This window comes from Macrobrachium rosenbergii, chromosome 6, assembly GCF_040412425.1.
Source record: "Macrobrachium rosenbergii isolate ZJJX-2024 chromosome 6, ASM4041242v1, whole genome shotgun sequence".
Lineage (NCBI taxonomy): Eukaryota > Metazoa > Arthropoda > Malacostraca > Decapoda > Palaemonidae > Macrobrachium > Macrobrachium rosenbergii.
In genome coordinates, this window is record NC_089746.1 from 4,892,045 (window position 1) to 4,905,031 (window position 12,987).

Here is a 12,987-nt window from a genome sequence, read left to right on the forward strand (position 1 = left end):
CATCCTTCAGCCTGCCCTCCCCTCGAGCTGGCTACAGATCAGCTTCGTCATCCTTCAGCCCTCGACTGCTCAGCCATCCCTTCAGCCTACTTCCCCTCGAGCTGGCTGCCGAAGGATCATCCGATGTCACCCTTCAGCCCGCTACCGTCCTCCTCGAGTTCCTCCGCCGGCACTGCCCTTCAGCCTCCTACCCGCCCCAGCCCAAGCCCCCAGAGCCCATTCCAATTGTCAGCAAGGCGATTTCACGATGCCTTGCTTGGAGGGGGAGTATTGTAAGAGACCCGTCGCACCAACTGCGGTCTCTTTCAAGCACACGTGTGTTCGTGTGTTCGTCATCCATTGGAGGGGACAAGACAGAAACGAGCATCCCGTTTTCTCTCTCTCAAGGAACGCAACTCTACCATACAATATTTCCGTCTGTTTCTCCTAACCTTTGTTGTCTTGAAATATGTACAATCACCACTACTTGCATTGCCATGCAAGCATTCTAATCATGTACTCATAATGTTCCACCGAATCTTCTGTATCAAACTGTATGTATGTTTCTGTTTGTGAAGATGCTAAACGTCTCACCATTTCACATATATTATGCTACTGCATTGTATTCGTTAATCTGTCTCGAATCTCATGCAATTGGCCGTATGTAGAATTTCTTGGCCTTTCCATTGATATATGTTTTATCACTGTATGTTTATTATGTCTCACAATCGCCATCTGTTTGTTTGCTGACAAACACAGATGTCTGAAACATTACCTCTGTTTTGCTCTGTCTGTGTGTAGATACTACTTTACCGCTCGCACAGGCCAATAACATCTTCGAAGATTCTGTACATTCATTCAGTGAGGAACCACCAATAAACCAGTCAACACCCAGCCAGTATGTCACTCAATCCTGTCCTTACACTGATGACCCCGGAGTGAAACGAAGGACCCGGCCGACCCAAGATGATGACCCACACGCCAACAGACCTTTCCCCACCTCACCGCTTCCCGCCATTCCCGAGCTCTCAGTAGATGTCTGACCCTCCGAGATGACCCACCCCACCACCAGAGCCATGGACGCCTTCTCCAGGAAACCTGAAGCCTCCCCCGAACTCGTACCGGACGAGCTGACCAACGAAGTACCAGCCGATGTCATCCTTCAGCCTGCTGCCTCCCCCCTCGAGCTGGCTACCGAAGGATCAGCTGTCGTCATCCTTCAGCCCTCGAGCTGGCTACCGAAGGATCAGCCGCCGTCATCCTTCAGCCTACTGCCGTCCCCCTCGAGCTGGCTACCGAAGGATCATCCGACGTCACCCTTCAGCCCGCTACCGTCCTCCTCGAGTTCCTGCCGGCCGGCACTGCCCTTCAGCCTCCTACCCGCCCCTAGCCCAAGCCCTTTGAGCCCATTCCAATTGTCAGCAAGGCGATTTCCTCATCGATGCCTTGCTTGGAGGGGGAGTATTGTAAGAGACCCGTCGCACCAACTGCGGTCTCTTTCAAGCACACGTGTGTTCGTGTGTTCGTCATCCATTGGAGGGGACAAGACAGAAACGAGCATCTCGTTTTCTCTCTCTCAAGGAACGCAACTCTACCATACAATATTTCCGTCTGTTTCTCCCTAACCTTTGTTGTCTTGAAATATGTACAATCACCACTACTTGCATTGCCATGCAAGCATTCTAATCATGTACTCATAATGTTCCACCGAATCTTCTGTATCAAACTGTATGTATGTATGTTTCTGTTGTGAAGATGCCAAATGTCTCGCCATTTCACATATATTATGCTACTGCATTGTATTCATTAATCTGTCTCGAATCTCATGCAATTGGCCATATGTAGAATTTCTTGGTCTTTCCATTGATATATGTTTTATTACTGTACATTTATTATGTCTCTCACAATCTCCATCTGTTTGTCTGCTGACAAACACAGATGTCCGAAACATTACCTCTGTTTTGCTCTGTCTGTGTGTAGATGCTACTTTACCGCTCGCACAGGCCAATAACATCTCCGAAGATTCTGTACATTCATTCAGTGAGGAACCACCAATAAACCAGTCAACACCCAGCCAGTATGTCACTCAATCCCGTCCTTACAGAGTTTCTGTCTGATTCTCAGCCTTCAGGTAGCACTGTTCAGTGGGGTGCCCTATCTTTTTACAATGGCCACACATGGGTTTCTTTGGTGGGTGCCCATTCTTTGGCGGAGGCTGACCGAATGTGTGAGCAGGGGAACAGGTCTTACATCCTAGAGAGCTGATGTGAGTATGATATGTGTCCCAGCCACCTGCCAAGCAATAGCACTCAGCAAGCATCTTGGGGGCTTGTGTACAAAGGTAGGTGGCGAGGGCAGGGGGTGTGTAATGTAGGAAGTCTTCGGTTTGGAAGCGCTCAAGGACATCCTCCGAAGTGGTTGCACTTAAGGATTCCAGCCATCGCTTACGAGCCCTGGTTTTGTGGTATCCATTCGGACCAGGTTTGACCCGCCTCCTTTGGCTGGCCTCACCAACATTGTCTCCAGCATCCAGAGGTGATTTTGCAGGCCTTCACGATGGCCTGTCGAACCTCTGCGAGATTTCCCTGCTCAGCCAGGGTAAGGGAACAGAAGGCGACGGCGCCCTTTCTGCCCAGGTGCTTTCCCAAGATTAGAGCCACTTCAGCAGGAGAGGGTGTGTAGGTTGAGAAAACCTTGTTGATGTGGTCGAGCCAGGTCTCGGGTTCGTTATCATTCCATTGTTAGATCAGAGCGTTTATGCTGCTGAGAATGGACTGGGGAGAGGCCGGACTCTTTGTTTCTCCTTCTCTTTTTCCACTCTTTCTTTCTCCCTCTCTTCTCTTTCTTTCTTTTTCTGGGTTTCTCCCTCCTTTGCTGTGGCTACCATTTCTTGGACCCACTTAGCCAAAGTTGCCCCCATCATTTCCATCTGCTTCCCAAGCTCTGTATAGGTTTTATAGTCCATGGTCTGCATGATGCTGAAGTTGTGGTGCTCTTTCTTAGAAAAGGCTCGGATGGGATGTGGCCCTTTGCTTCAAGGTTTGTTTGCGAGGAACAGATTTAGTTTGTCCCAGAGGACTCAGGGTTTTGTTCTGATGAATGGTTTCAAGTTTGTTCTGAAGAACTCAGGTTTTGTTCTCAATGGTCAAATTCAGGTTTGTTCCATAGAATTCAGGCTCCGTAATGAACGATTCAAGTTTGTTCCTTAGAACTCAGGGTTTGTTTGTAGTGAACGATTCAAGTTTGTCCCATAGAACCCAGGGTTTGTTTGTAATGAACGATTCAAGTTTGTTCCATAGGACTCAGGGTTTGTTCGTAATGAACAATTCAAGTTTGTTCCTTAGAACTCAGGGTTTGTTTGTAATGAGCAATTCAAGTTTATTCCATAGAACTCAGGGTTTGTTCGTAATGTACAATTTAAGTTTGTTCTGTAGAACTCAGGGTTTGTTCATAATGAACGATCCAAGTTTGTTCCATATAACCCAGGGTTTGTTTGTAATTAACGATTCAAGTTTGTTCCATAGAACTCAGGGTATGTTCGTGATGAACGATTTAGGATGTTCCAGAAAACTCAATGTTGGTTCATAGTAAATGATTCAAGTTTGTTCCGTAGAACTTGGGGTTTTGTTCAAAAAGAATGATTCAAGTTTGTTACCAAGGACTCAGGGTTTGTTCGTAATGAATAAATCAAGTTTGTTCCGTAGAACTCAGGGTTTGTTCGTGATGAAGGATTCAGGATGTTCTGGAGAACTCTGGGTTTTTGTTCATAATGGACAATTCAGAGTGTTCTGAAGAACTCAAGTCTTTGGTCATGGTGAATGATTCAGGGTGTTCCATAAAATTTAGATTTTCTGTCGGAATGAATGGTACAGGTTTCTCCAGAGAACCCAGTTTTTACATTTGTGATGAAGAATTCAGGGTGTTCCTGAGAACTGAGGTTGTGTTGGTAACACATAATTTAGTAAAAATGGGTAACGTAGGCCTTAGGAAAGGATTTAGTGTGATGAGAAATGTTTGGGGAACTGGCGCAGAGAATGGAAGGCTTACACAGAAATTTATTACATGAGATTGCCCTTGAGATAAATGGGAAGCACATAGCTTCTGAGGATACACAATTCAATGAGTGAATGAAACATTTTAGCTGGCTTCTCAGCAAAGGATAAATGCATGAAATCTGACGAGAAAATGTGCTTATTTCGAAGCACGCAAGATTAAATGAGGCAGAATGTGACAAGTAAACATTAAATTACCATAAACGAGGCAAAGTTGTTTGCCTAGATCACATGCGCAAAAGAAAAGATTTTAGTTTACTCTGAACAGACCTGACTCAGTGTGGTCTTAGTATACTCACTGACTCTAAGTTAGGTAGTCACGTGATCTGTGGCTTGGAAGGGAGAGGGCTCACATGGTCTTAGTTATGACTGGGACCAAGAAACACGTGGTTCGTCACACGACCGTCTGGGCTGAGTCTTGCTCCTAAAGATATGAGATGGAGACGAACAATTTTGGGAATTCATTCTCCCTTCGCCTAACTGCTTGTATTTTATGAACAAAGAATTCATTTGGTCTCACGGACTCATGAACTAGTCCGAAAGGAAAATGACCTTTATACATACGCTTCACTTGTGCTTACTTTAGTAATGATTAAAAGAAAGCGATCCTTTTATGTGCAAAATTTCTGGGCTCACGTGGCCCCGAATGAAATAACGTTCGTGAGTGCTAAATTTTCCCAAAAGGCGATTTGGGGATCATGGAAATTTTAATTTAAATTCTAGTGCGATTGCCAATGCTATCGAGAGAGAGAGAGAGAGAGAGACCAGCGAACGAAAAATTTGCTGGTTGGACTACTGGTCTGCCTAGCTAAAATGATGAACTGCCAATTGTCCAGAGCCCGTGAAAGAGGAAATAACACACTATTTCCTTAGGTATCACTTTGTTTAGCACTTTACTGCCTACCTATCCTAACATTGAAAAACATTCAGGCTGACATGCGATAGCAACAAAACTTGTGTTTCGGTCAATTAACACTCTCTCTCTTCTGTGAGCTACTCATGGAGCATGCACGTGGTCTAACTGATCCCTAACAAATTTTACAGTCACGATTATGATCACACCTAACATATAAGATAAAATAACACTGTACTTACGTTGTGGAAACCTGTTCACTTGTGTGCATATTAAGCAGTTGTCACTAAAGGTTCATTTCTTCGTCTTGTATCCAACTTTAGCGAGGCTAGCAGCTGATAGCTGCAAGTTGCAGTTGCAGGATTCTAGCTTGCACAAGAACTCGAGCAAAGGTCGCCAATATTAGGTTTTACACTGAGGGGGATGTGGAACTTACCATGGAAGCTTTTGAATCTGACTGAAGGTGCTGATTCAGGTAAAACATAAATAGAAAATCTAAGCTGAAGGCCTTACTTCAACAGGGAAAGTTGCAGATAAACACGTAGGGCCACTTAAAATCGACTTGCATTTACAATTAACAATTAAATCAGAAAAATGGGGAAATTTTAAACAGACAGGTAAAACAGAGTCCTGTAGAACAACTAAATTTACAACAAATTAAACAATAACAGAACTGGGGAAAATCCACTTCAAAGGACACCGTGGAGTGAGGCACAGTGGTTAGAACCACAGCACAAGCACAAGATGAACAGTTGATTCCACAGCTAGCGACTCCTTCTGCAATCGAGAACGCATTTGGTTACTTACAAGAACTACATACAGTAGGTCCCAGTGCTTGGCCATTGGCCTAAATTCTATATGCAACTATGTATCTGCTGCTATTGGGCTTTCAAAAGGAAGTGACGTCATATGCTAAATGCTTTCAAAATTCAGAAGTTCAGCTTGGATTTCCAGTCTTAAGCTAGAAGCTTAACAAACTGCCCTGGTACGAAGTGATACGTCCCTGAGATACTGTTTACTTCACTAAAATAAATAGTTTCTTTGCAAAGTGATTACAATCCTGATTCATTCCTAAGTTTGCAAGGGAAAAAATGGTAAAACAACTCATTGTTTTGTAATTTGTAGGGAAAATAAGATTTTCTTCAGGACATTGTTCCATACGTTTTTTCCAAAATGGTATCCACATCTGGTATACTTAACATTAATTTATAGTTCATAATGAAAAACATATCAGTTCCTTTTGTCTTAACAAAATAATCCAAGTTTATTACAAATTTATTACATTTTGATTGCTACCAGTAGTTTCATGGGAGGTTAAACAATTGTATTATTAACGGTATTTTTATTGATAGAATAACCTCTCACATAGGTCTATCATGTATGCATTTCGGAACAACAGTATCCTTCGCCAAGATGAGGATTACACAAATGATTCAAGACCATCTGCACTGCAACGCCAATTGCCTCAAAGCCAACATGGGCCCTCTCTTGACAATTCCACGACAGGAGAGGCCGGAACCCAGCATATTTCGGCAGGCTGGCGAAATCCACATTCTCACTGCTGAAGTACATGCAGTCTTCTCTAGACGCATAGGATATCGGGAGGAAGGTATCCCAGAAGAGAACGCCAGAGGGCTTCAACAAAGCTTGGGCGTTCAGCTGCCATTCTAAAAAGGCGTTGGTCTCGTAGGAATATTTTCCGGTGTGGTCAAATATGTGAGAAATGTGCTCTTTGAATGGATCTGGGGCCAGCCAGACCACAGTAGTTCGGTCTGCGAGCTCGCTAAGAAGTTGCCGTAAAGTGTCCATGACGACGATGCTGCTGAGGTCTATGGCTTCCAGCGGCTCCATTTGGTAATACTCCGTCAGGAACCACGCCCCCGTGTTCAGGAGAACAATATCCGGTAAGTTTTCCTTCGGAGAAGCGTTCAGACGACTTATTATCTCGAAAGCGCCGACTCTTGTCTTCTGGTGTTCCGCAGGCTTGGTCTCTTTCCCCCAGTCGGGCCAAACGGTTAAATCCAGTTCCGTCCAGAGGCGTTTCATCCAGAAGGAGAAATTATCGTTAACCTTCTTAGGGGCGTCTCCCCAGTCGAGGAAAGCCGCCCATTTGAATTCCACGAGGAGACCTGGTACTTTAAGGCTTTCTACTCTGAAATGGTGTTTATATTTGCTCCAGAATTTCATTCCTTTCTCGCCTAGAAACTCCTCGGCGCTTAGGACTTCTCCCTGTAAGGTTGTAAGACAATAATTCGTTGTTACCATTTGCGAGCTGGTAACTAAAATGGTACTGTTCTTATAGCTAATATTTTTGGTGGCGTGGGGGTGGTAGTAAAACTGCCCATTTAAGCCCAAATGACAAGAAGGTTATTAGTTAACAAAGACCTATTTGTACCTTATAAAAAAAAGTATTTTTCACTTTTTTTATTTTAAACTGTTCTTCAGGTATTGTAAACGCTTCATTTTCTACAGAAAACCTAAAAAACTAAACATTACTTATCAGTGCTAACTAAAGACAAGGTTATCAAGTGATAACAATTCCTTGGGTAAAGACTGGTGTATTAGACCTATTAACTCTTAAATATATCTACTTTTTATAACACTTATTTTTACCTAAAGATAAAGCGTTTTTCACTAGTTTTTTTTTTTTTTTTACTTTACAAACTTTTCTCCAGGTACTGTAAATGCTTATTTTTTACAGAAAATTCCAAAATTAAAAGGATAGCTTGATCAATGCTAACTAAAGTTAAGATATCTCAGTGACAACACGCCCATGGGTAAAGACTGGTGCATTAGACAAATTAACTCTTAAACATAACTACTTTATAAATACTTGTAATTTTTAGCTAATGAAAAGGTGCTTTCCACTATTTTATTTATAAACCTTTCTCCAGGTACTGTAAATGCTTCATTTTTCAGAAAACTTATACTAAAACATATAGCCTGACCAGTGTTATCTGAAGACAGTTATCTAGGTGACTGAAATCCCTTGGGTAAAGACCGTTGCATTAGACCTATTAAATCTTAAAAATATCTAACACTTAAAAACATTTAGGAACTGACTGACCTTATAAGTAGTAATCCTGAGCTGGAGATCCCGCAGGAGGTCAATCATGACCTCGACGTGCTGGCGGATGCGAGAATCCCCTACGTATAGGATGTGGGTCTGGTTTCGACTCCGGCTCCCGAGGCACCTCGTGACGTCATCGGCGACGTACTCCCGAAGACGACAGGGCAGGTGAGGCAGCTGACCTCCCACTTGGGAGAGCCTCCACTTCTGTGTTGAAGGATCAATAAGAATGTTAGTCTGGGTTGTATATTCTTTAACTATTTTCAACATTGTTATTAAAGATCTGAATGTTTTATAACTGTTATTAACGTTGTTACTGAAGACCACGAAGAACTATCATGTCCTTGAAAGATCGAGGTAAGATTTAGACTCGTGCCTTGTGTGTGAATCTGGGTTTGTTTTTTTTTTTTTAAGAATACACTTAAGAACGCTTAAAATGCCCTTATTCTTTAATAAATAAATACACTTAAAATCCTCAAACTATTCTACGACCGTCCACGTGAAACTTAGATTTTCAGTGTAGGCCTATTTTGAAAGGCCCCGTAGGAGGTTAGTGCCGTCAGTGCACCTCATGTGGTGCACTTAGGCATTATTAAAAGGTTCTTTACAGCATGCCTTCGAGCCCTAGCTGCAACCCCTTTCATTCCTTTTACTGTACCTCCTTTCATATTCTTTCTTCCTCCTTACTTCCACCCTCTCATAACTATTGATTCATAGTGTGACTGCGAGGTTTTCCTCCTGCTAAGGCTGCTCATTCACTAGCGATTGAATCCGTGAGATTAGATCAAAGTGGGCGGAGTTTCAGCAAATCATTGTGTGAGTGTTGGTATTGTTCCTCGAGTCTGATTGTAGGGTCTGATTACTACAATCGATAGTTCGTTCAGATCTAAACGAGGCCATTCACAGGCAGATGTAATTTGCTTCGGTTGGAAATACTGGTTTGTCGCTGGGTGAGTCAACTTGGTCAGTCTATATCGGAAGCCTCATTATCTTGCTCTTTTGAGTGAAAATAAAAAGTGGAAGAGAAAATGTCTGATATTTGGATGGACAAAGTTTTATGGGGCGAATTTATTGAACTTTATAAGTCATCTATGCCTTTGGAATGTAAAGAGGAAAATGTATTCGGATAGAAACGCTAAAGGTCACTAAAAAATCAACAATATGCGCAGTGTGTTTCGAAAGGAACTAAGAAAGGTTGAGGCCTCCAAGAAATCTGGTACAGGAAATGATGAGGCGTATGAACCGTCTCGATGGTATTATGATCTTCTATCATTTATGAAGGATTCAGAAACACCACGTCCTTCCGTGTCTAATGTGCAAGGGGTAAGGGAAATTTATATACATTGCATTATTATATTTAATGAACAGAACCTGTTAATTGAAACCATGACAATTTATATATTAATAAAACCAGACGTTTTAAGGCAATACCAATATGAAATATAATTATACACAAAGTTATCTTGAAATATTTGATATTTAATATTCATAAACCAGAAAACCACAATCATTATAATGTTCAGATACAAAATATATTTCAAACCATCTCTGATTGCCAATGTACTGCACCTTCACCAATGAAATAGTTCAGAAACATTTCTCGAACTTTTTTTGCATTTGAGTGCCGTGTCCATTTCCATCACGTAATAATGATGCATAATAATCAGAGGGCAATCCTCTGACATATCAGGAATTTTAGCATGATGCTGTATATAATTGTGCAACAAACAGCATGTCATTACAACCTTTTCTATGTTTTCTTATTTCAAATTAATTAGAGCTGAAAATATTCGAAAAACTGCTCGCAATCTTCCGAATGTAGTCTCGACTACTCTGCGAGCTCTGCACAGTCTCTAGTTGAATATTCTTTTCTGTTCATTAAGCTGGTTTTGAGCATAAGGTTTTAAGAAATTTTCTTTCATTGGAAAAGCTTCATCTCCTATAAACGCAAAAGGTAAAGGTTCCGACGAGGATGATGGAGGGGCAGCATAGGGTATTGAAAGACTGCCTTTGGCTAATTTTTCACCAAATTTTGTTTTCAATAAAACCCCCGTCAGATATTCTCCCATTTGTTCCAAAATCACACATGATAAATTCACCTTTTGCATTGACGACTGCCAGCAATACTAGGCTATGATACCCTTTATAATTATAATAAAAATAGGAGCCTGCATCTTTTGGTGGCGTGATGGCTACATGTTTCCCGTCAACAGCTCCTAAACAATTCGGGAATTGCCACATCTCACGGAAATCTTCAGCAATCGCAACCCATTCTTGGTGTGTGTCAGGAAATTAGAAATAAAAATATTTTGTCCGAAAACAATCTGTAAAATTATCCACCATACCACCACTTCAACGCTATCAATGCCATATCTGCAAGTAAGTGACGATGACGATGCAATTGACGACCCTCGATCAAATGTCAAACAACGTAAAAAGCCAAGAAATGAGAGAGCAACAGAAACTGATCAAGTGATGCATATTTTGGGTGAAAAATTGAAAAACACCTATTCAGGGGATGAATTTGATACAGTAGGAAAAACTATTGCCAACAAATTAAGAAATATGCCCCATAATACAAGAATATTGGCAGAAAATTTATAAATGATGTACTTTTCGAGGCAGAGTTGGGAACACTAAATCGAAATTGCCAGTTTGTAATTTCTCCTCATTTTGAATATCTTAACAGTATCTTATTTCTAATCTGTGCTATTGCTGAAAATTGGTTTGATATATTAATTTTGTAGGGTTAATAATTATTCAAGCTGTGGAAATAATGTTGGGGTTACTATGTATCTTAATAAAATACGATGACAGCTATCGTTTATTTATACTGACATAAAACAGTACAGTGAAGTTTGACTTTAAACATGTATACCATGTTATTGGAGAGAATGTTGCTATTATGTTTGTTTAATAAAGATAAAACTTAGTTGTTTACCTTCATGCATTCTCTCTTTAGTGAAGTCCATATGGCTTGGCAGGTTTCTGTAATAGTTTGACCTAAACGTTGAGAAAATATTGCCACACTGAATTTTAGATCTTCATATGATCGTCCTTTAGCTAGATATCGTAGTGAAAGTCTTTCATGAGGTGTTATGCGCGTGTCTTGCTTCTTTATATAAGGTGCTATTCTGTTAAGTAATTCATAATAAGTGTCCATATTCATGCGCAGATAATTGTACCAATCATCGGGGTGCAATTTCAACTCCTCCAGTAAATTCGAATGAGAAAAAAAACTCTTTTCTCTAGCCATCGTTTAGCCCAAAATCTCCTCTTGTTTCTGTCCTTTTTCTTAAGTCTCATATATTTACAAGTCAAAAAAGCAATGGTATAAAGGTCGTTATTATGGAGAAGTTCCGCCACAGGTGTTAACTGCTCTACTGCTGAGACTGAAATGACATGTTTATGAAGATCTGATCGTAGTGTGAGTGTTCACCTACGCAATTTCAAAGCCCCGCCCACTACGATCTGATTTCTCAATCAAATCGCTAGTGAATGGGCAGCCTATTTTACACCTTTTACCATCAATTTCCGTTTCAGGGCTGAATGACCTCATAGGTCCCTGTGCTTGGCCTTTGGCCTAAATTCTATATTCAGTTCAATTAATTTAAACCTCTTTTGAAAGGATTTACGTGTATTTTTAACAATATTTGATGTGTGTTTATTTTCAGTGCCAAGTGCCGTTATAAATACTTGGCTCATACATAAACACTTGTGGATGTTAGTAAGGGCTTATGTATCTATGTATGTACGTATGTATGCATGTATGCCACTTACGATTTACTATTTGCGCGCAGGTCTGTCTAAAAAAAATCTACCTGCCATATCTGGTGTTTACCTTTTTCTTTAGTTTTACCTCTTTTATAGTGAAATTCTATTGTTTTACCTCTTTTATAGTGAAATTCTATAGTTTTACCTCTTTTATAGTGAAATTCTATTGTTTTACCTCTTTTATAGTGAAATTCTATAGTTTTACTCTTTTATAGTGAAATTCTATTGTTTTACCTCTTTTATAGTGAAATTCTATAGTTTTACCTCTTTTATAGTGAAATTCTATAGTTTTACCTCTTTTATAGTGAAATTCTATAGTTTTACCTCTTTTATAGTGAAATTCTATAGTTTTACCTCTTTTATAGTGAAATTCTATAGTTTTACCTCTTTTATAGTGAAATTCTATAGTTTTACCTCTTTTATAGTGAAATTCTATAGTTTTACCTCTTTTATAGTGAAATTCTATAGTTTTACCTCTTTTACAGTGAAATTCTATTGTTTTACCTCTTTTATAGTGAAATTCTATAGTTTTACCTCTTTTATAGTGAAATTCTATAGTTTTACCTCTTTTATAGTGAAATTTTATAGTTTTACCTCTTTTATAGTGAAATTCTATAGTTTTACCTCTTTTATAGTGAAATTCTATAGTTTTACCTCTTTTATAGTGAAATTCTATAGTTTTACCTATTTTATAGTGAAATTCTATAGTTTTACCTCTTTTGTAGTGAAATTCTATTGTTTTACCTCTTTTATAGTGAAATTCTATAGTTCTACCTCTTTTGTAGTGAAATTCTATAGTTTTACCTCTTTTATAGTGAAATTCTATAGTTTTACCTCTTTTATAGTGAAATTCTATAGTTTTACCTCTTTTATAGTGAAATTCTATAGTTTTACCTCTTTTTTTATAGTGAAATTCTATTGTTTTACCTCTTTTGTAGTGAAATTCTATAGTTTTACCTCTTTTATAGTGAAATTCTATAGTTTTACCTCTTTTTATAGTGAAATTCTATAGTTTTACCTCTTTTATAGTGAAATTCTATAGTTTTACGTCTTTTGTAGTGAAATTCTATAGTTTTACCTCTTTTGTAGTGAAATTCTATAGTTTTACCTCTTTTGTAGTGAAATTCTATAGTTTTACGTCTTTTGTAGTGAAATTCTATAGTTTTACCTCTTTTGTAGTGAAATTCTATAGTTTTACCTCTTTTAAAATGAAATTCTAGTTTTACCTCTTTTGTAGCGAATTTGTATAGTGTTGTAAT

The 12,987-nt window shown here is 39.6% G+C and overlaps 1 protein-coding gene across 1 annotated transcript; it reads right to left on the reverse strand.

Annotated features, from left to right (window-relative positions):
• Positions 1–5,788: 5,788 nt before the first annotated feature.
• Positions 5,789–8,337, reverse strand: LOC136839121 (uncharacterized). Its single transcript, XM_067104783.1, has 2 exons — positions 7,952–8,337; positions 5,789–7,113 (listed from the first exon to the last, which is right to left on the reverse strand). Exons 1-2 carry the CDS (start codon positions 8,222–8,224, stop codon positions 6,259–6,261), a joined length of 1,128 nt encoding a protein of 375 aa, XP_066960884.1. The 5' UTR covers positions 8,225–8,337; the 3' UTR covers positions 5,789–6,258.
• Between the last annotated feature and the right edge of the window lie 4,650 nt (positions 8,338–12,987).

What these genes read in the sequence shown, in the direction of transcription:
- LOC136839121 (XM_067104783.1), bottom strand. Translation starts at nt 8,224, where the DNA reads ATGTTGAAAATAGTTAAAGAATATACAACCCAGACTAACATTCTTATT. An exon ending in TCAGGATTACTACTTATAAG is followed by an intron (nt 7,114 to 7,951) that starts GTCAGTCAGTTC and finishes ACAACCTTACAG; the next exon opens with GGAGAAGTCCTAAGCGCCGA.